Source organism: Pelophylax lessonae (genome assembly GCF_965119305.1).
Source record: "Pelophylax lessonae genome assembly, chromosome: 5".
In the NCBI taxonomy this organism is placed as follows: domain Eukaryota; kingdom Metazoa; phylum Chordata; class Amphibia; order Anura; family Ranidae; genus Pelophylax; species Pelophylax lessonae.
Window position 1 is genome coordinate 74,531,563 of NC_138772.1, and position 25,779 is coordinate 74,557,341.

At 42.1% G+C, this 25,779-nt stretch overlaps 1 protein-coding gene across 2 annotated transcripts in view; it reads left to right on the forward strand.

Moving 5' to 3' along the window:
* The window catches only part of ARMC3 (armadillo repeat containing 3), a gene marked incomplete at its 5' end in the record, with an annotated part of 128,636 nt that overhangs the window by 21,737 nt on the left and 81,120 nt on the right, over positions 1-25,779 (forward strand). For both annotated transcript variants that reach the window (XM_082259096.1, XM_082259097.1), the window contains 4 exons: positions 5,030-5,098; positions 13,282-13,457; positions 13,536-13,730; positions 15,888-16,071. In XM_082259096.1, coding sequence (XP_082115222.1) covers positions 5,030-5,098; positions 13,282-13,457; positions 13,536-13,730; positions 15,888-16,071 — 624 coding nt within the window. The remainder of the gene's footprint in view (positions 1-5,029; positions 5,099-13,281; positions 13,458-13,535; positions 13,731-15,887; positions 16,072-25,779) is intronic.

The window sequence follows — 25,779 nt, forward strand, 5'->3', positions numbered from 1 at the left end:
ATCAGAGCACTTCCTATTTATTCAACTGTGCAGCTGAGGCTACAGTGAAAGGGACTGAAAAATCTGTCCTGTCACTTTCGGCTGGGGAAGGGGAGGCCCTGTCATGTAAGCTGTTTGTGGCCTAGTGATTTCTAACAGCAGCCCTGCATATAACAAGATTATAGCAATGTGATAGGTTGTTTAACCATAAAATGTCCATCAACAAATGGCAGCCATTTAGAAGCAAAATCCAGCAGGAGCTACAGAGTATAACATAGTAGAGAGGCGCCTCTAAGTGTAGCAATATGGTTACATTCAATGAAGGTTCAACATTTATTAACTCACATGGTTGATGATCAAAACAGTCACATCTACGTATGCAGGCCTCCGGGGTAAAGCTGTCTACATAGACCGTCCCCCGCACCGCCAGCTCTCTCTGCTGTCAGTCCACAGTCGTGACTGGGAAGATTACCTTGCAGTAGAGCGATTTGAAAGCGAGGCTTGAATCGCTCGTGGAGAGCAGTGTGGAAGGGATTTTGTTGATGGCGGTGAGGAGGACGGTCTATGTGGACAGAGGGGGGTAAGGGGAATGGTGCTGTCTGGCAATAAATTAAGTCTGTATGGCAATAAATATATTAAAAGATGATATGTGAGTATATAAGAGAGAGGAATATATAAGGATGGATACAAAGGATATGTATATAAAAATATATAAATATGCACTAGATAAATATATATAAAGAATTAATTAAAAATGGAGAATCAAAGTGCTATGTGCATAAAATGTGCAATCAAGGTAAACATAAACTTAAAATTTATACAAATGTTGTACTCATAAATATATATATATATTGAATTTACATAAAAGGTGATAGGGAATAAAGTGTCAAAAAACCGCAGGTGCAGTGAAGGGTACAAGGTGAACAATAGTGATGTCGCGAACATAAAATTCGCTGTTCGCGAACGGCGAACGCGAACATCGGCGAATGTTCGCGAACCGGCAAACATTGCGAACCGCCATAGACTTTAATAGGCAGGCGAATTTTAAAACCCACAGGGACTCTTTCTGGCCACAATAGTAATGGAAAAGTTGTTTCAAGGGGACAAACACCTGGACTGTGGCATGCCGGAGAGGGATCACACAAAAAAAAGTTCTTAAAAATTTTAATTTTTTGATAGAGAGCCAATTATTGGAAAAATTAAAAAAAAATAAAAATAAAAAATTTGTTTGGATTTAGCATCCGGGGGGTCTAAAAAGTATACCTGTGAAGTTTCAGCTCTGTAGCATGTCCGGAACCAGAAAAAATGACGAATTAGGGTTAGGGCTAGGGCTAGGGTTAGGGCTAGGGCTAGGGCTAGGGCTAGGGCTAGGGCTAGGGTTAGGGTTAGGGTTAGGGTTATTTTTATGGCTAGGCTTAGAGGGTTAGGGTTAAGGTTAGAGGGTTAGGGTTATGGTTAGAGGGTTAGGGTTAGGTTTAGTGTTAGGGGCTAGGGTTACGGTGAGATACTTAGGGTTAGAGTTAGTAGCCCTACCCCTACCCCTCTAACTCTAACCCTAAGCACTAAAAATAACCCTAACCTTAGCCCTGACCCTAACCCTAGCCCTAACCCTGATTCTATTTTTTTTTTCTGGTTCTGGACATGCTACAGAGCTGAAACTTCACAGGTACACTTTTTAGACCCCCCCAGACAATAAATCCAAAGACATTTTTTTTTTTTAAGTTTTTTTTTTTTTTTTTTAAGTTTTCCAATAATTGGCTCTCTATCAAAAATGACAATTTTTAAGAACTTTTTTTTGTGTGATTTAGTGTCTAGGGGGTCTAAAAAGTGTACTTGTGAAGTTTCAGCTCTGTAGCATGTCCAGAACCAGAAAAAAAAAAGATAATTTTTCAGTAGAGCAGGGATGGTGGGAACCCCTTTTACACCTATATGATCTTTTTTTCTGGTTCTGGACATGCTATATATATATATATATATTAAAAAAATACTCAAATACCAGCCCTCAAAGGGGCTTTTGGGGACAATATATATATATCACAGAACAAAAAAAATTACACAAATACCAGCCCTCAAAAGGGCTTTTGGGGACAATAGATATATATATATATATATATATATATATATATATCCAAAAAAAACCTCAAATACCAGCCCTAGGAAGGGCTTTTTGGGGTGCTGTCCTTACAGCAGGAGTGTACCAAGAACACTGGCTAACAAGACCGGGAACTGTCCCCAGCTATAACAGCAGCAGCAGCACTTTCCCTGCTCTCAGTAACACAGAAGTGATCTAAGATGGATGCTGCCCTTGCTTATTTATAGGAGGTGGGAGGGTGTGGGAGGGAGGTATGCTGATTGGCCTGGAATGTGTCTGCTGACTGTGATGTTCAGGGTCAAAGTTTGCCTCAATGATGATGTATAGGAGGCGGACCGAACATCGCATATGTTCGCCCGCAGCGGCGAACGCGAACGTTCGAAGTTCGCCGGGAACCGTTCGGTACATCTCTAGTGAACAATCATCAATAGGATAAATTAACCAGTGCATGCAATGAGTGCATATGCAAAGAAATAAATACCGTGGATATAAAGTGCCAAATACGTGAAATCGTATTACTATGCATACATATAAATGCAGGTAAGTGACATAAACTCAATAGTTATTGGTGATATAAAAAGAAAAGAAAAAGGGGAATTGATGAGTCCAATCGTGCAATATTGTGACTTGAAAAGTCCAGAGGTGGTTTCAGCAGGTGCCAAACTGATATTATCAAGGTACCGAAGGGGTCACCTAGCACCTCACTGCCCACCACGGGGTCATTTATTGCACCTTGATAATATCAGTTTGGCACCTGCTGAAACCACCTCTGGACTTTTCAAGTCACAATAGTGCACCATTGGACTCATCAAATCCCCTTTTTCTTTTTATATCACCAATAACTCTTCTCTTTTATACTCAGTTGTGACATGACGCTACTTTTATATCAAGATATTGCTTGTTTATCAAGTTAAAAAGTTTAAAAACATTTTGCTTGTCTTGCAAAACAGTCTCAAACCAAGATACTCTCAATCCAAGGTTTTACATGCAAACTGATGATTGGAGATGCAGTTGGGTAATAAATGTTCCCCCTCAGCCTAAGTTACCCCACCCTTTAACCACTTGCTGACCGCTCACATTGCTGCTACTTCAGCAGAGCGGCTCGGCTGGGTCTGGCGACGTAGACCTACATCGCCAAATACCTCCCTCTCTCAGCGGCTTGCGCATGCCGCCGGAGGCTCGCTCCCGCTGTGTTTAGACACAGTGGGAGTTGGGCCAGGGGAGGAGAGGCGGTGATCACCGCCTCTCTTCCCCGATCATCGGGGAAAGACTGAGGAAATCTGTGTAAACAAAGCGGGCGGATCTCCTCTGTGACAGGCAGGGACAGATCACAGGATTCACAGCATAGCTGAACCTGGGATCTGTGTCTGTGTTACATAACCCCCCCCCCCCCCCCACACACACACACGTCAGTAAGCATGAGGCACACATTTAACCCCTTGATCACCAACAGTGTTAACCCCTTCCCTGCTATTGTCATTATTACAGTAAGGCTACGTTCACATGCTGGCGTACCGGATCACGGGCAGAATCACCGTGATTCTGCCCCCGATCTGGAATCATTGCAAATCGTGGGACGCCTGTGCGATGCCTGTGATTTGCAATGGCATCCCAAACGCCGTGCGAAGTTGCAGCGATTTAGCCTGCCAAATCGCGATAACATCGTGCACACAGAATCGCAGGACGCACAAAAGACGCTCCTGCACCTTTTTGGTCGCCTTGCGTCCCACGATTCTGTTTGTGTGATGTTACCACGATTCGGCGGAGATCGCGGCAACATCGCACAGCATTTGGGATGCCATTGCCAATCACTGGCATTGCACAGGCGTCCCGCGATTTGCAATGATTCCGGATCGCGGGCAGAATCGCGGTGATTCTACCCGTGATCCGCTACGCCCACATGTGAACGTAGCCTAACAGTGCATATTTATAGCACTGATTACTGTAGTAATGTCACTGGTCCCCCCAAAAGTGTCAAAAATGTCAGTTAGGGGTCCGATCTGTCCGCCGCAATGTCGCAGTCCCGCAAAAAAAATAAACAATAATTGTTTTTTTTTTCACAATTGTCGCTCTTTTTTTTTCAAAAATTAAAAAATCGCACAGGTGATCAAATACCACCAAAAGGAAGCTCTATTTGTGGGGGGGAAGGAATTTAATTTGGGTACAGCGTTGCACGACCGCGCAATTGTCCGTTAAAGTAACGCAGTGCCGAATCGCAAAATATGGCCTGGTCAGGAATGGGGTAAATTTTTCCGGTCTTAAAGTGGTTAAAAATACGCTCACTGAGAATTTTTTTGTCAAAGACATGTAGCTAAATACATTTTGGCCTAAATATATGACAAAAATTGAATATATTGGATATTTTTTAACTGTCAAAGTAGAAAATGTCAATTTTTCGCAAAATTTTCGCTCTTTTTTTATTAATATCACAAAAAATGAAAATCACAGAGGTGATCAAATACCACCAAAAGAAAGCTCTGTTTGTGGGGAAAAAAAGGATGTAAATTTAGTATGGGTACAGCGTTGCATGACCGCGCAATTGTCAGTTAAAGTCGCACAGTGCCAAGTTGAAAAAAGTGGTCTGGACGTTAAGCAGGAAAATCCTCCGGTCCTAAAGTGGTTAAAAAAGAAAGTGCACCTATAAGTTTTTGTTTAGTTTTTAATTTCTTATGTTGCACATTCTTTACTAGAATATGACGATGCTTATGCTGAGTATGGCTGATTTGTGCTTTGATGACAGATGATCGAAAAGAAAAATGTTTTGTGACTGCAGCAGACGAGACACACAGTTGGTTTTATTCAAACAGCAGCCTTGGGGCCCCTAGGGCGTCTGTGTGTTTCGCTCTTGTGATTGAGGAGGGATTCGCTGATGAAAAATAACGATGTAGAGTTTTGCTATATTACCATGCACTGCAGTTACTAAATAATTTCTTCCTATCTTTTCGTGTTTTATCCCAGATGACGTCCGGAAACTGATGCGGAAGCTGGATATCATACCTTCCTTAATTGCTCGTCTTGTTCCAGAAGGTAACTCTCTGAATCTGCAAAATATTCTGTTTACAAACCCAGCCATCTGCTCCGAAGACTCCAATGTAACCAATATCTGCTTATACGGATTACATTAACTGGTGTTGCAGCCTCCGTAAAACTATTAAATGATTTATAGAATTTAACACTTGAAAAGAGCTTTAACCAAGGGATCCAACTTGCTGAATGTGTACATGAAATCAGGCTTGCTGTGTTTTCGCGTATAGCTTCACTGACATACTGTTATTCAGAGTATTCATATCAAAGTTTTTAATACTCCAACGTATAACATAAACACTTAAGAATTTGAGAAAAAAAAAACTACAGCCATTCTGTGAAGACATACTGACACTTGTGGTCTGTCCATGCTTTTACCTGCTATTCATGCAGAGATTTTAATCTCGGTGTTTGGCCAAACCTTCTTTGCAGAAATTATAACTGAACAGGTCTGAACTAGGGAAATAAATTGCTACTTTTATTGAATTGACCGATTATCGGCAATGCCGATATATTGGGGGGGGGGGGGGGGGCGATATGCACTTTCCCTCATATATCGGAATTGGCCCCTGAGGTTACCGATATTGCCGATATTTCGGGAAAGTGCATGCACTGGAGTGATGCTTGCAGCTAGAGGCATCACCCCGGTACCGGCGTCCATAGCCGACGGTCGGCTGTCTTGTAATGACAATTGATGCGGCTGAGAAGCCACTCAGCTGTCATTACAAGGAGCGGGAGGGGACGACCCCCCTCCTCCCACGGGTCGCGCGGGGCTCCCGTCCCACCGGTAGACCCGGGCATCCTACCTGCATGGCCGCCGAACAGAAGACCGGATCAAAGCCGTATTCGGCTCTGATCGGGTGTCCATGTAAAAACCCAGAAATTATGTCATAACATCATTTCCGGGTACTCGGCGGCAAAATAAAAAAAAAATGCGAGCATTCAAAACAGCCAAACTTGGCGTTTTGAATGCTTTTAGATCCCTCCACCAGAGTACCTGTAAAAAAAAAAATTTAAAATGTCTGAAAATATTGGCCAATATCAGCCGATACCGATATCCAATGACCAAAATATCGGTATCGGCAATAAAAAAACGATATCGGTCGATCACTACTATAAAATATTCTCCAGTTCTGCTATGGTTAAGCTGCAGTGTGGATTTGGGTCATCAACGATTCAAAATTAATGTTACTTCTCCCATGTCTAAATCAAGGGTTACATTCTGTGTTGCTGGCCATCGTCTTCTTAATTTTTGTCCTGGTAGCCCCCTTAACATAGTACTTCCTAAGTCACACATATCACAGAGTACAGAGCTCAGTGGGGTCACAGCTATTCTTCTGCAGATATGGGCTTTCATTGAGTGCAAGGTTCTTAGGGGGCTTCAGTGAATGATTTAGAAGAAGTGTAGAAACACGTAAAGCAAATATGTACTTTGGTCATTCAGGGCATAGAAACAGGTTTGAATAAAAATATAGAAATCGGCGCAACTGTACTAAAAAGTGTGTCCTAAAGTGACACGTGTATCACCAAATATATATATATATATATATATATATATATATATATATAAATAATCATACAAAATACAAATATGAGATGCAAAAAGTGCACAGTGCTAAATGATTAGTGACTTCAAAATAAAACAAACTTCTATGCATGTGATCATATCAGGTAGTGATTACACATGCATTTCTTTTAAACAAGTTGTGCAAAATTGTGCTTCACTGTAAATAAATATAGATAAATAAATATACTGATCTGTGCAAAAAGATATTGGGTGCTAATTTGTGTAGTATCACGATAACCTATCGTCAATTTATGACAAAATAAAAAAAATAAAAAAAACAGAAAAAACTTTTTCTTATAAGTATAAAGTCAATTAATAGTGATTCATAAAAGTCCAAAGACAAAGTCCAATAAAGTGCAGCAAAAAAGAATGTGCAAAAAGTGCAAACTGAGTTGTCTTTTCAAAAATAAGGTGCAAAATGTGCTGACTCTTCAGAGGTGATTGTGCTGACTCTTCAGAGATAATGTGCGTAGTGAGGCACCCTTTGTGCTGCCTTCACCGGTCGCCCCCTAAAATAACTCACCGGATGGTAAAGTTATAAACCAGCAATAGCACTGTTTAGAAACAGGTTTGCATGATAGCTTGCCCCTCCACTGGTCATATTTAAAATAAAACAGTAATTAAAACTTTTTTTTTAGTATTTTACAGAGTGGAGATGGATTAGAACACCGATTAGGTTTTTTTTTCCTGCTGCCTGTGCCCCCAAATGGGGTCGATTCACCTTCTCTATTTATCCTGTTTACTGTTACAAAAAATAAAAGTAAAGGAAAATCCCACATTTTTGACTGTCCCCAAAAAAGTAAGAGAGGGGAAGTCATCCAATAGGAACACTTGTTCTGGTGACCCCAAGGGATTTCCTTAAATTGCAAAGATTTCCTTTCACTTTCAATCTCGGCTTTGGGACAGGAATTAAAAGTTAATCTCCCTAATGGGACACAGCTATCAAAAAAAAAAAAAAAACTGGGGTTCTAACCCTCCCTTACTCTATCCGAATAAAAATAAAATTGTGCCTATAGCTCTACTGTAAGCTATGTATACAATAGTAAATTTTTTAATAAACATTCGTACAAATATTTGTACTAACATCCATATGAGAATGCTCAGTACAAATCGTAAGCAGGTTGAAGCAGTCAGTAGGTGCAGTCCTGGCTTGGAGGGTTAAGGTTAATGTTTTGCCCGGTCTTTTAGTGGGTCGGTCTGTCTGTCTGTCTGGGTCTGGAATAAAGATATATACAGTGGCGCTAGAGGGATGTATAACAAACATAAGATTTGCAAACACATCATGATAAAATAGGAAAGTCCATGGTGGAGATCCATGAGATGAAAAGTAATCAACCAGCACCTGGCGGGTGCACCCTTTGTATCAAATGTGGGAACAACAAAATTTAGAATGAAGGTATACTGGACAAGAGCAGTTTTGATAAAAAGCATAAAACAAAACTTTACTGGACATCAAGATACATAAATCTTCTTACACATAAAAGTTACCATAAACCTTACACAAAATACTATGACTTAAAACATACACTCCTATTCCCAATATGGTAGTTGAATGTCAACAGCTTACACTGGTTAGCTGGAGGAACAGGACAATAAGAAATCCTGGCTGCATGCTTGGTCTTTCCACAGCTCCAAAAAACAGAGTATTCCTTATGCTATGGACTCTTTTTATAGTCCTGTATACCAACCACCCACAGATGTAATCATTCCTCTTGACCTCTCACAGGTCATTTTGTGAGTGAGGTCATCAACACATGGTTGCAGTTCCCCCCACCCCCCTCTCACCCTCACTAAACCACCTGTGGGTGAGAGATATTATTACACATGTATGGGAACATTTGTCATGAATCTGTTAACAATATCCACAACTGATACACCCTTAGACAAAGAAAGTGACTCTGTATAGTGGAAATAGGAACAGAGGGGCGCCAGACTCAGTGCAGTATTAGATGATTTAATCAAAACAAGACAAGTGGCAACTCACAAGATTGATGAGTGAAATAGTTACATAGTTAGTGAGGTTGAAAAAAGACATCAGTCCATCCAGTTCAACCTATGATGTGTGTGTGTGTTTGATGTTAACCATACATTGTATACCCCCTTATGTTGTGGTCTTTAAGGTGCCCATCTAATAGTTTTTTGAAGCTATCGATGCACCCTGCTAATACTAATGCTTGTGGAAGAGAATTCCACATCCTTACTGCTCTGACAGTAAAGAACCCTTTACGTATTTTAAGGTTAAACCATTTTTCCTCTAGTTTTAGTGAGTGGCCACGTGTCTTATTGTATTCCCTTTCTCTGAAAAGTTTGTTGCTTATGCTAGGGTTATCACCAGTACAGTATTTGTACATTGATATCATATCCCCCCTCAAGCGTCTCTTCTCCAGAGAGAAGAAGTTCAATGCTTGTAGTCTTTCCTCATAGCTGATGTCCTCCTTTCCCCTAATTATTTTTGTTGCCCTTCTCTGGACTCTCTCTAGCTCCATCACATCCTTCCTGAGGACCGGTGCCCAAAACTGGACGGAATACTCCAGATGTGGCCGGACCAGAGTCTTGTAGAGTGGGAGAATAATCTCTATTTCTGGAGTGAATCTCCTTTTTTGTACATGCCAGTATTTTGTTGGCTTTGCTTGCAGCGGCTTGGCATTGTATGCCACTGCCAAGTCTGTTGTCCACTAGTACCCCCAGGTCCTTTTCCATCTTAGATTCACCCAGAGGTTCCCCCCCTAGTGAGTAGCTTGCTTTCGTGTTTCTGACGCTCAAGTGCATTACTTTACATTTTTCAACATTAAACCTCATCTGCCATGTAGTTGCCCACCCCGTTATTTTGTTCAGGTCTGCTTGTAGGGTTTCCACACCCTGCATCGTAGATATTGGCATGCTCAGTTTAGTATCATCCGCAAATACAGAGAGTGTGCTAGATATCCCCCTCCTCTAAGTCGTTTATGAATAAATTAAACAGGATTGGTCCCAGGACAGAACCTTGGGGGACCCCACTTTCCACACCCGCTTAATCTGAGTACTCCCCATTAATCACCACCCTCTGGACTCTCCCCTGGAGCCAGTTCTCTATCCAGGTACTCACCCTATGCTCCATACCTACGTACCTTAGTTTGTACAGTAAGCGTTTGTGGGGAACTGTGTCAAATGCCTTTGCAAAGTCCAGATACACCACATCCACAGGCTTTCCTTTGTCTAGATGGCAACTCACCTCATCATAAAAGGTTAATAGATTGGTCTGGCAAGAATGATTTTTTCATGAATCCATGCTGATTACTACTAATAATACTGTTCTCATTACTAAAGTCTTGTATGTAGTCTCTTAACATCCCCTCCAAAATCTTGCAGACTACTGATGTTAGGCTGACCGGCCTATAGTTACTCAGGATATATCTCGGCCCTTTTTTAAATATTGGTACCACGTTGGCTTTTTTCCAATCAGCTGGCACCATACCCGTCTGTAGACTATCCTTAAAGAGCAAGAATAAGGGTCTGGCTATCACCTGGCTGAGCTCTTTACGAACCCTCGGGTGCAAGTCATCCGGTTCCGGTGATTTATTTATGTTAAGTTTCTCTAGTTTAGTTCTAAGTCTATCTTCTGTTAACCATGGGGGTACTTCCTGAGGTGTATTATTTAATTTAGCATTATAAGCTGGGTTAGTGTAGCCCCCCAATTATTTTGTGAAGACTGAAGAGAAGAAATGATTTAACACTTTTGCTTCTCTCTGTCCTCTGTGGCCAGATTCCCTTCGTCGCCTTTTATGGGGCCAATGTGTTCTGGCCTCGATTTCTTACTATTTATATACTTAAAGAATTTCTTGGGGTTTTTTTTACTCTCTTCCGCTATATATCTCTTGTGTTCTATTTTAGCCGCCTTGATTTCGCCTTTACATTTCTAATAGGCTCAAATAGTTAGAACTTATCAGTTTCCAGGCCTCTCCTAGCCATCTGGGTATTGTAGCAGCCCTTGAGCCCTGGCTGTGTCACTGAATGGAAGCAGGAAGTGGCCGATTGCCACCGTAGCCAGCATGGAACGCAAGACGGCGCTGGGCCGGACATGACTTCACTACGGAGGACATGCTAGTGTGCTGACGTATAGCATGAGTCCTGCTGGCACTGGGGAGCTACAGTTCATTGAGGGAACCATGAATACCAACATGTACTGTGACATACTGAAGCAGAGCATGATCCCTTCCCTTCAAAGACTGGGCCGCAGGGCAGTATTCCAACATGATAACGACCCCAAACACACCACCAAGACGATCACTACCTTGCTAAAAAAGCTGAGGGTAAAGGTGATGGATTGGCCAAGCATGTCTGCAGACCTAAACCCTATTGAGCATCTGTGGGGCATCCTCAAATGGAAGGTGGAGGAGCGCAAGGTCTCTGACATCCACCAGCTCCATGATGTCATCATGGAGGAGTGGAAGAGGACTCCAGTGGCAACCTGTGAAGCTCTGGTGAACTCAATGCCAAAGAGGGTTAAGGCAATGCTGGAAAATAATGGTGGCCACACAAAATATTGACACTTTGGGCCCAGTTTGGACATTTTCCCTTAGGGGTGTACTCATTTTTGTTGCCAGCGGTTTAGACATTATTGGCTGTGTGTTGAGTTATTGAGGGGACAGCAAATTTACACTGTTATACAAGCTGTACACTCGCTACTTTATATTGTAGCAAAGTGTAATTTCTTCAGTGTTGTCACATGAAAAGATATAATAAAATATTTTCAAAAATATGAGGGGTGTGCTGGTCAGCAGAAGGAAGTATGAAGTACTCTAGAATTTATTGGTAGAGGGCTGCGCTGACTTTGGACTTGATAAAACGCAGTTGACCAACCCGAGCAGAAGACATGGCTCCCCAAATCCCTACGGACTGTGGAAAATTTTGCATTTAATTTGGAAATCAAGGTCCTAGAGTCTGAAGGAACAGTGGAGAGGCACACAATCCAAGTTGCATGAGGTCCAGTGTGAATTTTCCACAGTCAGTGATGACTTGGGGATGGGGAGCCATGTCATCTGTTAGTGTTGGTCCACTATTTTTTATCAAGTCCAAAGTCAGCGCAGTCCTCTACCAGAAAATTCTAGCCCTTCATGCTTCCCTCTGCTGACCAGCTTTATGGAGATGCTGATTTAATTTTCCAGCAGGACTTGGCACCTGTCCACACTGCCAAAAGTACCAATACCTGGTTTAATGATCATGGTATAACTGTGCTTGATTGCTCAGCAAACTCGCCTGACCTAAACCCTATGGAGAATCTGTGGGGTATTGTCAAGAGGAAGATGAGAGACACCAGAACCAACAATGTAGACGAGCTGAAGGCCGCTATCAAAGCAACCTGGGCTTTCATAACACCTCAGCAGTGCCACAGGCTGATCGCCTCCATGCCAAGCAGCCATGATGCAGTAATTCATGCAAAAGAAGCCCCAACCAAGTGTTGAGTGCATACTATACTGTACATGGACATACTGTACTTTTCAGTAAGCCAAGATTTCTGTATTAAAAATACTTTTTTTTTCTTTTTTTTTTTTTTATTGGTCTTATGTAATATTCAAATTTTCTGAAATACTGAATTTTATGTTTTCACTAGCTGTAAGCCATAATCATCAAAATTAAAGAAAGAAAGGTGTTAATATATCACCCTGTGTGTAGCGCATCTATATAAAATATTTGAGCTTCACTTTTTGAATTGATTTACTGAAATAAATACATTTTTTGATGATATTCTAATTTTATGAGATGCACCTGTATGTTCACACTATAATCCTCAGTGCCGGGTCACACTTGTGCAATGCAGGAAGGCTGCGAATTTGCAGCCTGTTCCCGCATCGCAAACGCACATCTGGCAGTTCACACTGCCATATGCGATACGCTGGGGGTGTCAATGAAATGTTAACGACACCCCCAGTTTGATCGCATATCGCAGTGCGATCTGACAGTTCGCACAGGATCGGATCGCACAAGTGTGAACCACTGTGCGATCCGATCCTGATGCGGCTGAAAAAATGCCTCATGTGCGTGTTTGGTGCGGGTGCAGTGCGAATTTAGCCATACAAAGTGTATGGCTGAATTCGCACTACACATCCGATCGCATGTAATGAAGAAGCAGTGCGCTCCGATATTACATGCGATCGCCGCACACGCGGAAGTGTGAACCGGCTCTCAATGCTAAATTAGCCTCTGCAGAAGCATACTTTATACAGGGCTTGAATCATCACCAAACCAGTCAAGTAAGCCAATGATGAAAACTGATCACGTGTCTACAAGCTCTGTAAGATTAAAAATGTTCAGAGTTCATAGACTGAATCTATTCATTGTTTGAGCATATTTTAGCTGTGGCTTACACTAGTGTTATTTCAGATGCGACATGAGTTGTACAGAATTGCATGACAAGAGAAATCACATTATTTGTAACAGTGCCCATTCAACCCAATGCAACCTGCAGTGTGATTTTGTAAAAGGTTCCTGTGCTACTTTGGTGCGATTTACAGTGCAATTTGACCCCATAGAACATGCAAGCCACATCCAAAATGACATCAATATAAGCACAAGCTTTTTTGCATTAAGGCAATTCAGTGAAGTATATTTGAACGTCTATCTGTTCTTCTTCCTATTACAGAGGAAGTAGTGGTCCACGAGTTTGCCACCCTTTGCCTAGCACACATGGCTACTGACTATTCCAACAAGGCAAAGATATTTGAACTGAATGGCTTAGAACATCTCATCCGTTTACTAGGCAGTCCTGATCCTGATGTGAAGAAAAATTCTGTGGAATGTATTTATCTGTTGGCCCAGGTAAAGGAATGTTCTTCATATTAGCAGTTTTGTTATTTTGACATCCTGCGATTAAGATTGTGTTTGACTTTAACCCAGGACTTTCAGACTCGCAGTGCTGTGTGTGAAAACAATGCTGTGCCCCCGTTGTTGGAGCTCTTAAGGTCAGACTACCCGGTTATTCAGCAGCTGGCCCTGAAGGCTCTTGGCAGCATCAGCTGTGAAGCAGACTGCAGGTTGGCTCTGAAGGAGAACCAAGCTATGGATTATCTCCTAAAAATCCTGGAAACAAAGGTATGCAACCGCAGACTATAGTGGTGTTCTTTTCCGGAAATAAATGAACCCAGACATGATTGATATAAAGTATCTTAGTGGATATACCCGGCATCCTTACACCATTGAGGTCCTGGGTCAAATGCCCAGTAAAGCTGTATGCTGCATGTATGTTCTTCAAGACATGGATGAGCAAGTTTGGGGTGGAGGAACTTGACTGGCCTGCACAGAGTCCTGACCTCAACCCAATAGAAAACCTTTGGGATGAACTAGAGCGGAGACTGTGAGTCAGGCCTTCTCATCCAACACCAGTGCCTGACTTCACAAATGAGCTTCTGGGAGAATGGTGAAACATTCCCAAAGGTACACTCCTAAACCTTGTGAACAGCCTTCCCAGAAGAGTTGAAGCTGTTATAGCTGCATAGGGTGGGCCAACTCAATATTGCACCCTGCGGACTAAGACTGGGATGCCATTAATGTTCATGTGTGTGTAAAGGCAGGCGTACCAATACTTTTGGTAAAATAGTGTATAAAAGGTTGCCGGTAGTAATAGGTTTACATTGTCTTAATCTAAGAGCCCTCCAGCTAGAACCAATGGCCCCCTCCCCCACTTATACTCAGTACTCCCCCTCTTATCCACTTACAACCAATGGCTCCCCTCTCCCCCCCACTTATCCTCAATGTCCCCCTCCCCCACTTAATTTCTGCTTTCATCCAGTACACATCCAATTAATGCGGTTTTAAAGTTTGTGCATGAAGCCAAAAAGAGGTTTATACTTACCTGCTCTGTGCAAAGGTATATTCAGCATGGACCAACCAAATTTCAATCCATGTATGTGCAGCCTGGTTGTACATAAATCAATCTACTGATCGATTTATGTACAACCTCCATGTTGGAAAATTTCTGCAGGATCTGCGCCGCCAACTATAGTCAGCAGCCCTGATCAGTGTATTCTGACTGGGGGAAAGTCTCCCTGCTGTCAGAAAACAATGTCTTAGTGGGAGGATTCCCCTATCCATCTTGAGTGTGTGGATGGGGGAATCAAGTCATTTTTTTTTCTTTCAATCCACTGGGGTTAGTATGAGATTAAGTGTAAGGGAGGGTTATTATAATAGTTAGGCAGGCCATACACAAGTCATTTTGTTTTTTCCTTCAACCAGCAGGTGGAACTGTGGGGGTCATAAGGTTCCCCTTAACTACTTAAATACAGGGCATTTTCATCCCCTTCCTGCCCAGACCAATTTTCAGCTTTCAGTGCTCATTGGCGTCTATGGGAAATCTTGGTCAGCTTGATATGGCACTGCTCCCTGTCTTTAACATTGGCGTATATGGGAAATATTGGTCAGCTTGACATGGCACTGCTCCCAAACCATAAGTGACAGGGACACCAAACTTGGGAAGCACAGAGAGGGGACCCAGGACTACAACATATCAATACAATTTAAAAGTGGGGTTTGCCTGTACACTTCACTGACTGAACACACTATCCACTAACTACCAGCCCAATCTCAATTGTCACACACTATACACGGCTGCCGTGTAAGAGTCAGCATTATATAGTGTGGGGCGTGGACTTAGCCCCTGAGCCATGATTGGCCATTGATGGCTCTCACAGTACATTGTACTGTGATTGGCCAAAGCATACAGGTCAGGTGCATGCTCTGGCCAGTCATCAGCAATCAATGCACTGCAACAGCGCAGTGCATTATAGGGCACACATTGGCGGGCAAAGTTCCCGCCTAGCGCCCCATTTGTTTTTGTGTTCAGCGAACACTCGAACAGCTGACGTTCGAGTCAATTTTACGCTCAACTCAAACACAGAGCCCATCCCTAGTGAGGAACCCCCCCTAGGGTAGGCCATTGCTATTGAGCCGGTGTTAATGCTGATAGATAATGTATCATGGATTTCAGCTTCAAAAATATCCAAAAATAGTTTCCTCCAAAAAATGCATTTGATATATCTTTGTAAATTCGGCAACATACAGCACCATAGAAAACCATGCCATTTCTTCACCACAAAGTTTCTGTCTATGGACAACAGACATAATAAAACCAAACTATGTGCTTTGAATGTGTAGAAGTGTTTTGTGGCGCCTGCAACTTTTTCCATGCTGTTTGTTCTATATTGTACATCTCCAAGTCCTTTGTCTGCATATGTGCTCATTATGCCTTCTTAGGAGCTTAATGACTTACACGTGGAGGCCCTTCTGATAATCGCTAACTGCCTTGAGGACGCAGACACCGTGCAGCTTCTCCAGCAGTCAGGAGGACTCAAGAAGATTCTGACCTTTGCAGAGACATCCCCCCTGGCTGACATACAGAGGAATGCCGCCAAGGCCATCGCCAAGTCAGCTCACAATGGTGTGTGACATTCAGTGCATAATTACATTTAGAATTATTCTGAAATAACACATGTGAATGGTCGCAGCTCAGAACCATTTCTCTGATGGTTGCCACTGGATAATGTCAATCTTTTGACAGTTTGTCTTTTCTTTACATCAGACAATGGCAAAAATGTATTTGTGAGCTGATTAGCTTATAGATTAGAGGCTAGAATAATTTCCATGCATTAATAAATTAAGCTTGTACACCATGGGGCTAATAATTAAAGTGGACTTACAGTGTGTGTATATATATACATACACACAATTAAAAAAAAAAAAAAATTATATATATATATATATATATATATATATATATATATATATATATAATATATAAAATCATTTTATTATAAATAATTAAATAATCATATCAATGTTAAGGTTGTAAACACCTTGTTTTTATGTAGAAATGTAAAATAGAAATGTGCATGAGAGTATCCTTGACCCCTAGATATACAGGCTCAGCTTTCTGCTCATTAGAACTGAGAATAGTGGCTATACCTGTTTTCCCAACACACAACAGCCTAGCAGTATTTAAGCATATGCACAGAGCAACCATATTTAATCACTGGATAGGCAGGCTCTACTCCTTGCTTTGCTCTGTTACATGATGATTTTGGCTAGCTGCTCCTCATTACACTGCAAGACTAGGGGGGAGATTCAAATGACATATAGGTAATTTGAATCACAGTCGGAAATCTTTCTGATTTTGCCCGCATTTCCTGAATCGCAGAAAAACACGGGACACCCTAATTGCTGTGCGAGTTGACGCAAAAAGTCACATGACAAATTGCAGCTAAATCACTGAAAAGAAGTTCTGGGGGAAAAAAATAAATTGCACCACGTTTAGGGTGCCATTGAGAAATAATGGCATCACAAACATGTTCAGCGTTTTTCCGTGATTCTGGAATCGCAGACAGAATAGTGGCAATCCTGCCCGCAATTCGAATCATCTATGTGTGAATGGAGCCTTACTAAGACTGGTGCACAGAGAATCTGGGGCAGCTGTGCATGGTAACCAAGCAACTTCCAGGTTTTATTGTCAAAGCTTAATTGAACAAGCTGAAGTTAAAAGCTGATTGGTTACTATGCACAGCTGCACCAGATTCTGTGTGCACCAATTTTAGTAAATCTCCCCCTATGAAATTTCACACGGGCGATCCGATCCGCCTGTTTTTCAGGCAGACCTGATCGGATGCTCCATGCATCCCTATGGAGCAGCGGATGTCAGCGGAGACATGTACGCTGACACCCACTGCTATCCGATCCGATCCTGTCCTTGAAATCCGGACAAATGGAAACCCTAATTTCCATCCGTCTGGAGAATTGGATCAGATGGGATCGGATGAGAACGGACAGGCGGTCCGTTCTCATGCGTTCTCCCCATAGAGGACAGCGGGAATCTGACAGCTCCGTCTCCACACACAGAGCGGAGACAGAGCAGTCATACGGCTGCTCGCTGAGCAGAATGGACTCCGTCGGGCGGTGCGCCCGTGTGATAGAGGCCTTAGCTGGGTCATTAAAAACAGTGCTCTCCCTGTGTAATTGGTGTCTTAGTAAATCTCCCCCTATGAGTTTGCTGGGTCATTGAAAACAGTGTGCTCCCTGTATAATTGGTGTCTTCGTAAATCTCCCCCTATGAGTTTCCTGGATCATTGAAAACAGCATGTTCCCTGTGTAATTGGTGTCTTAGTAAATCTCTCCTATGAGTTTGCTGGATCATTGAAAACTGTGCACTCCCTGTGTAATTACATAGTTACATAGTTACATAGTTGGTGAGGTTGAATAAAGACAAAAGTCCATCCAGTTCAACCTGTGTAGATGTGTGTGGCTGTAATCATCTTGCATACCCCTGAATGTTCTGATCCTTGAGATGTACGTCTAAGAGTCTTTTGAAAGCCACCATACTACCCACAGAAACCACCTCATGTGGTAGAGAATTCCACAATCTTGTAGCCCTAACAGTAAAGAACCCCCCACGTTGCCTGAGGTTAAAACGCTTCTCCTCTAATCGCATTGTATGCCCCCGAGTTCTCATGCAATCCCTTCGACTGAACAGCTTTTTTTCTAAGCCTAGATCCCCATTTAGATATTTAAAAATTGCTATCATGTCCCCCCTCAGGCGTCTCTTCTCCAGGGAGAATAAATCAAGCGATTGCAGACGCTCCTCATAATCAAGGTCCTCCAATCCCCTAATTAGTTTAGTTGCCCTTCTCTGGACTCTCTCCAGCTGCAACACATCCCTTCTCAGGACTGGTGACCAGAACTGGACCGAATACTCCAGATGAGGTCGGACCAGAGTTTTATAAAGTGGAAGGATTATAGTCTTATCTCTGGAATACATCCCTTTCTTTATGCATGCTAATATTCTGCTAGCCTTGGCAGCTGCCGCTTGACATTGCATGCTGTTGCCTAATCTATCATCAACCAAGACTCCCAGATCCTTCTCCATTTTTGATTCTCCCAAGGGTTCCCCTCCTAACGTGTATTGTGCTTTTATGTTTCTAGTCCCCAAGTGTAAAACCTTACATTTCTCCACGTTAAACCTCATTTGCCATGTCTTTGCCCACTCCGTTATTTTGTCCAGGTCATTCTGTAGGATATCTGCTTCATGCTGTGCTGTTATTGTCCTGCCTAATTTTGTCATCTGCAAAAACTGATATTGAACTACTGATCCCGTCCTCAATGCTGTTTATGAATAAATTGAACAAGGTTGGTCCTAGGACTGAGCCTTGGGGGACCCCGCTTACTACCTCAGACCAGTCTGAGTACGCGCTGTTTATTACCACCCTTTGGACACGCCCTTTTAGCCAGTTCCGTATCCAAGAGCAAACCCTGCTGTCGATACCTACAGACCTTATTTTATAAATTAAGCGCTTATGGGGAACTGTATCAAACGCCTTAGCAAAATCTAGGTACACCACATCCACTGGTCTGCCCCTATCTAGCTCACAGCTCACCTCCTCGTAGAATGTTAAGAGATTGGTTTGACAAGAACGCCCATTTGTAAACCCGTGCTGGTTACTACTGATGATGCTGTTGTCCTTAGCAAACTCTACGATATAGTCCCTTATCATCCCCTCCAGAAGTTTACATACTACTGATGTCAGACTGACAGGCCTATAATTTCCCGGTATATGCCTCTGACCCTTTTTGAATATCGGAATCACGTTAGCTTTCCTCCACTCCCCTGGTACATCTCCTGTCCTAATACTGTCCGCAAAGATCAGGAACAGTGGTCTGGATATAACCTTACTGAGTTCCTTGAGTACTCTCGGATGTACGCCATCCGGGCCTGGTGATTTGTTTGTGTTGAGTTTATCCAGCCTTTCCCTGATTTCACCCTCTGTTAGCCATAGTGGCAAGTCCTGTGTATTACTACTAACTATACAGTCATGGTCAGTGTACCCCTCCGATTCCTGTGTAAAGACTGATGAGAAAAAAGCATTCAGTACGGTTGCTTTTTCAGTGTCCTCTGTAACCATCCTCCCATCATTGTTAATTATGTGTGCAATATGCTCTGCCCTATTGGTGTCTTAGTAAATCTCCCCCTATGAGTTTGCTGGATCATTGAAAACAGCATGTTCCCTGTGTAATTGGTGTCTTAGTAAATCTCCCCCTATGAGTTTGCTGGGTCATTGAAAACAGTGCGCTCCCTGTGTAATTGGTGTCTTAGTAAATCTCCCCCTATGAGTTTGCTGGATCATTGAAAACAGTGTGCTCCCTGTGTAATTGGTGTCTTAGTAAATCTCCCCCTATGAGTTTGCTGGATCATTGAAAACAGTGCGCTCCCTGTGTAATTGGTGTCTTAGTAAATCTCCCCCTATGAGTTTGCTGGATCATTGAAAACAGTGCGCTCCCTGTGTAATTGGTGTCTTAGTAAATCTCCCCCTATGAGTTTGCTGGATCATTGAAAACAGTGCGCTCCCTGTTGGTGTCTTAGTAAATCTCCCCCTATGAGTTTGCTGGGTCATTGAAAACAGTGCACTCCCTGTGTAATTGGTGCCTTATCCCAACTATTAAGCAAAAAGCAGAAAACCAGCACTGAGCTATTAATGCTCCCTCTATTGGCCAATCTACAAATCCCTACATTTACAAAATATGTGTGGGCAATATAAAAATATATACACATTTGTGTTTTGTCTGCAGAGAGTATACAGAAAAATACCAAACAATCTCAGAAAATCAGTGTGCTTCTAGCTAGGCTCCTGTAGTAGGCTGACAATGTTGCCTCTAATTCATTGAAATCCAAGCACTGTTAGCCCTGCTGGACTACGGAACACTTTCCCCATGTATTACGGAGATGAAGAGAGGGGGAAAGAATTCTTTAGTTCACAAGAAAAAAAACAGGGCTGACAACACTGTTTGGGATCTTAGTGTAGGAGTGTAGTCCGCTCACTACAGGAATTCATTTTTTGTCATTCGTACAGTACAGGAGGAAGGCTTAGGTTGTATATTGCTACCTTCAGGTGATTTTTAGCAGCAAATAACCCTTCTATGGCTAAGCCTGTGTCCTGTACTGTACTCCAAGAAACAGATTTAAAAGGCAAGTCAAAAATCCCTTTTTTTTACCCTGTCATTCACTATAATAGAATGACTAATCATTCTATTATAGTGAATGACAGGGTTAAAAAAAAGGGATTTTTGACTTACCTTTTAAATCTGTTTTTTGACTTACCTTTTGGGATTTTTGACTTACCTTTTGTATCCAAGCACAAGCATGTTAAGATCACTACTTATTGAATATTGAAAGAATAGCTCAAAATATGTTCTCAAAATTCGTCCCCTTATTCCCAAGCTTAAAATACATTAAAAAATACATTAAAACCTTAATAAACATATAAAAAATATCCTTCCTTTTGCAGCATTAGATCCGATACCTAATAGCAGGTCCACTTTAAATGTAATATACACTAAATCTCTGTGTCATTTTGCACATTTGCTTAGCGTGTATCTTTTTTTTTTCTTTCTTAGTGGGATATGTTCAAATCTAATTTGTTTTCACTTGTTTGCTTCTCTTGATTCATCTGCTAATTATGCCCACTCTCTGTTAATGAGCCATCACCCCCGTAGAGCTGCTCAGGGGGGCTGGTGGGTACAGCATGGTGCCAGAACATCCTCAGCACGATTATCACGCTAATTGGCTGACACTATTGATCTGGAGGCAAAGTGTCCGCTCCATACATGGGGGCCTGTTTGTTTCACAGAATCCTGTTCGGGGACCTAAACTCTGACACTGGGGGTTATTTCCCAGTGAAATGGGAGGGCTGATTTCTAACAGTGTCAGTTACATTTTGATTGCTCAAGTGTGTCTATCTATGTCTGTATCTATCTATCTATCTATCTATCTATCTATCTATCTATCTATCTATCTATCTATCTATCTATCTATCTATCTATCTATCTATCTATCTATCTATCTATCTATCTATCTATCTATCTATCTATCTATCTATCTATCTATCTATCTATCTATCTATCTTTCATTAAATCGTTTTTGAATGTTGTATTGTAAATTAATCTATCTATATATATTTATCCATCTATCTAAACATCTAACCATAAAGCCTAGTACACATGCAACGAATTTCCGCCGACCGGTCGTCCATCTTTTGTCCAGAGTGGTGTTTTGTTGGCTGGAATGTGCTCTAGACTGCATATGAATTTTGTCGACCGACAGAATTCTACTTCAGAAGTGATGTCATGTGTTGGTTTGCTTTCTTTCTGTTCTTTCTTCTCTGAGCATGCCCAGTCTTGCTCATAGGATTTTTCCCTATCGAAATCTGTACTGACTGCACGAAAATCGGACGTGTTTTGACGGAGGACAAAAATTTTATAGCCTGCACACCAGAATTTTTTTCGGGCCGAAAAGTCGGAGTCGGTTGTCGGAAGCATCATACTAACAAGCCGAAAATCAGCAGATCGGTCGTCGGACGAAAATTCCCGGCCGAATTTCGACTCGTGTGTACGGGGCTTTAAAGTGGACCTTCACTTCAAAATTTGTCTTTTCCTTCTTGCAGCTCTCCATCATTTTAAAGCTCCGATTTTTATTTTATTTTTTTTTTTGCTTACATTTTTTTTCTGGCCCTGCCACCCACACCACATTCTCTCCTAGACTTCTCTTCTGGAAGTCTATTCTAAGCATTAAATACTTTTTTTTTTTTTATAAAAAAAAGATTTGTTTTGAACTCTCCTCTTGCTAGTTTTAGATCATCTTAGCTTTATTTTGAAAATGCTGCTCTACTGAACCTTAAGCTGCCCATAGGTGGATCAAAATTTGGCCAGTTCAACAGGCACTGGCCGAATTTTGATCCATCTTCTCGTCCCCACTTGACAAAAGTTGGTCCAATTACCAACTTCTGTCCAACAGGACTGTTGGAAAATAATTTCTTGTAAAGCCAGCTGCAGCCAATCGGCCACTGATCACTGTATTCTAACAATGGAGGAGTCCCACAGACTACAGTGGCACACCGGGAAGGGTTCCCCCATCCACCTCAAATTTAGATGTGGGGAAATCTGTTTTTCTTTTTTTTTTTTGATCAGCCCTCCGACTGTTCATAAAAAAAAAAAAATCAAGTATCCAAGGCCGGCCTTATGCTGGTAATACCCTATACGAAAAATCGTTTAAACAAATTTTCAAAAAACGAACACTTGGCCGTGAGAATAAACGATCGTGCCATCATGTAATGACCGATAAATCATTCAATGCACATAAATGAATCAGTTTTTTGTTAGTTTTTTTTCACATATACCTTATGCAAACAGTTTGGACGAGAAACACATTAACCTTTCAATTTATCGTTCGTTCGTCAGAAAATTTCCAAACTCGTCCTTCGTTTTTTCGACTCAAAAACGTCACAACCGATTACTGATTCGTGCCCATCAACTGGCTGAAAAACGAAAGAACTGTCCAAATTACCAAATTGCGGCCGATTTTTTGAATAGTGTATGGCCAGCATAAGTCTTACCCATATTGTGTTTAAAGGTTTCAATCATGTCCACCCATTTCCTTCTCTTGTTAATGCTGTACATATGAGGTTCTCATAGGCTCTCCTGATATGTTTTAGCCTTGAGACATTTAATACATTTTTGTTGCCTGTCTCTGTGCTGATATTTAAAGGGTAAGTCCACTTTCTTGGGGGGAAAAAATAGCATATTCAACTGTGATACGTTATTATGGAATTGATTTTTATTAAAATATTACTTTTCCTTTTCAACCTACAGCCCTGATTTTTCTGTAAAATGTAATGCAATATGGCAGCCTGGATGTGTTCTGTACACAGACCCCCTCAGATAGGTCATTTCCTGCTTGTGTGATTGGCTTATTGATTTTCCCACAAGTCTACTCTATGATACAAGTCAGATTTTGGGCATCCAATTCAAAAAAATGTCATTTTTGGTGAGATACTCTCAAAAGGAAATCACCTCTAAAGGGATGCAGAGCCTGCCACTTTCCTCATAAAGGCCCTGCAGGTGCAGCAGCTGACTAGTAATTAAAAAATCACACCACACAGATTAATTCTGCACATGGACAGACAACAGCTATTACTTCAGAATAGCAAAAGGTAGAAATCTGCAACAAAGTTTGCTAAAATCCCTGCAATTTACATAGATTACCCAGAGACTAATGTTTTTAATCTCAGCAAAAATGGAGTTACTTTTTAACCACTTACCCTCCTGAAGATTGTCCCCCCTCGTGGCCTGGTCATTTTTTGCTTTTTGGCACTGCATTATTTTAACTGACAACAGAGTGGTTTTGCAACTCTTTATACAAATTAAATTAATATTTTTTTCCCCCATAAGGCTCGGTTCACATATATGCGATGCGGGAAGGCTGCGAATTCGCAGCCTTTTCCCGCATCGCACACGCACCCCCGGCAGTTCACACTGCCATATGCGATACGCTGGGGGTGTCAATGTAATCTTAATGACACCCCCAGATTGATCGCATATCGCAGTGCGATCGTGCAGTTCGCACAGGATGGGATCGCACAAGTGTGAACCGCTGTGCGATCCGATCCTGATGCGGCTGCAAAAATGCCTCCTGTGCGTGTTTGCACCGGGTGCGATGCGAATTTAGCCATACAAACTGTATGGCTAAACTCGCACCGCACAGCTGATCGCATGTAATGTCGGAGCAGTGCGCTCCGACATTACATGCGAACCCGGCACTCGCAGAAGTGTGAACCGGGTCTAAATAGAGCTTTCTTTTGGTGGTATTTGAGCAACACTACTTTTTTTTTTTTTTTTGTGCTATAAACAAATTAAAACAAAAAAACACTGAAACAAAACCCCAATATTTTTTACTTTCTGCTATAAAACATATCCAATAAAAAAAAATCTAAATTCTTCTTAAATTTAGGCCAATGTGTATTCTGCTACATAAAAAATCCCAATAAATGTATTTTGATTGGTTTATGCAAACTTTATAGTGACTGAAAACTATGGTATATCTACTGGAATTTTTATTTATATTTTTGTACTAATTGTGGCAATCAGCGACTTATATTGGGACGGTGATAGCATGGCGGGCAATCTGACACTAAATTACACTTTGTGGGAAACAGTGACATCAATACAGTGATCAGTGATAAGAAATAAGCACTCTCAGTGTACTAATGACACTGACTGTGAAGGGGTTAATATCTGGGGCGATCAAAGAGTTAACTGTGTGCCTAACAGTGCTTGGTGTGTTTACTGTGAGCTGCTTTCACTAAGAGATGTGACGGTTTTTATTCCCTGCTTTTCAGGGAAACAAATACTGGTGCATCCCCGCTGACAGGACAGAGCTCTGTATTGTTTGCATAGGCAGAGCTCTGTCCTGTCTTCCTCCTCACCGATCAGCAGGTGCCGGTGGTTATCTATTGGCCGGCACTCGCTGATCAGCCTTTGCTGTGACTCAACACAGTACAGCTGATGCGCCCCCTACCTGAAAGTGCTGGACCACATACTAGGTACATGATCTGGCACAGGAGAGCTACTTTGCTGCCATAGTAGGCTGTCATATACTAAGACAAACACACAGCCAGTTATCTTCCTAAGAAAAAAGGAGAGATACCGGTCTGTCTTCAAACAAGGTACTGCTTCCGCAGGACTTGCTGCAGTTGCTGGTGACACAGGTTCCACACTATACTCCGACCCTATATAAATGTTTGTAGTAACCCCAGGAAGGAAGAGTTTGGGTCCTTTCACACGGGCTTTCCGCCCGGCAGACTCAGTCTTGCTCAGCAGGGATCGATCCGCGAATCCCCACTAAGCAGGCGGATGACAAGTTCGTCCCTGCTTACTTAGTAGAGACGGAGCTGTCAGATCCCCACTCTCCTCTATGGGAGATCGGATGAAATTGGACCGCCTGTCCGTTTTCATCCGATCCAATCCTGCAGATGGATGGAAAATAGGGTTTCCATTCGTCTGGATTTCACAGACAGGATCGGATAGCAGCGGGTGTCAGCGGAGATGTCAGATCCCCACTCTCCTCTATGGGAGATCGGATGAAATTGGACCGCCTGTCCGTTATCATCCAATCCGATCCTCCGGACGGATGGAAAAAAGGGTTTCTATCTGTGTGGACTTCCCGGAAAGGATCGGATAGCAGCGGGTGTCAGCGGAGATGTCAGATCCCCGCTCTCCTCTATGGGAGATCGGATGAAATCATCCGATCCGATCCTCCGGACGGATAGAAAAA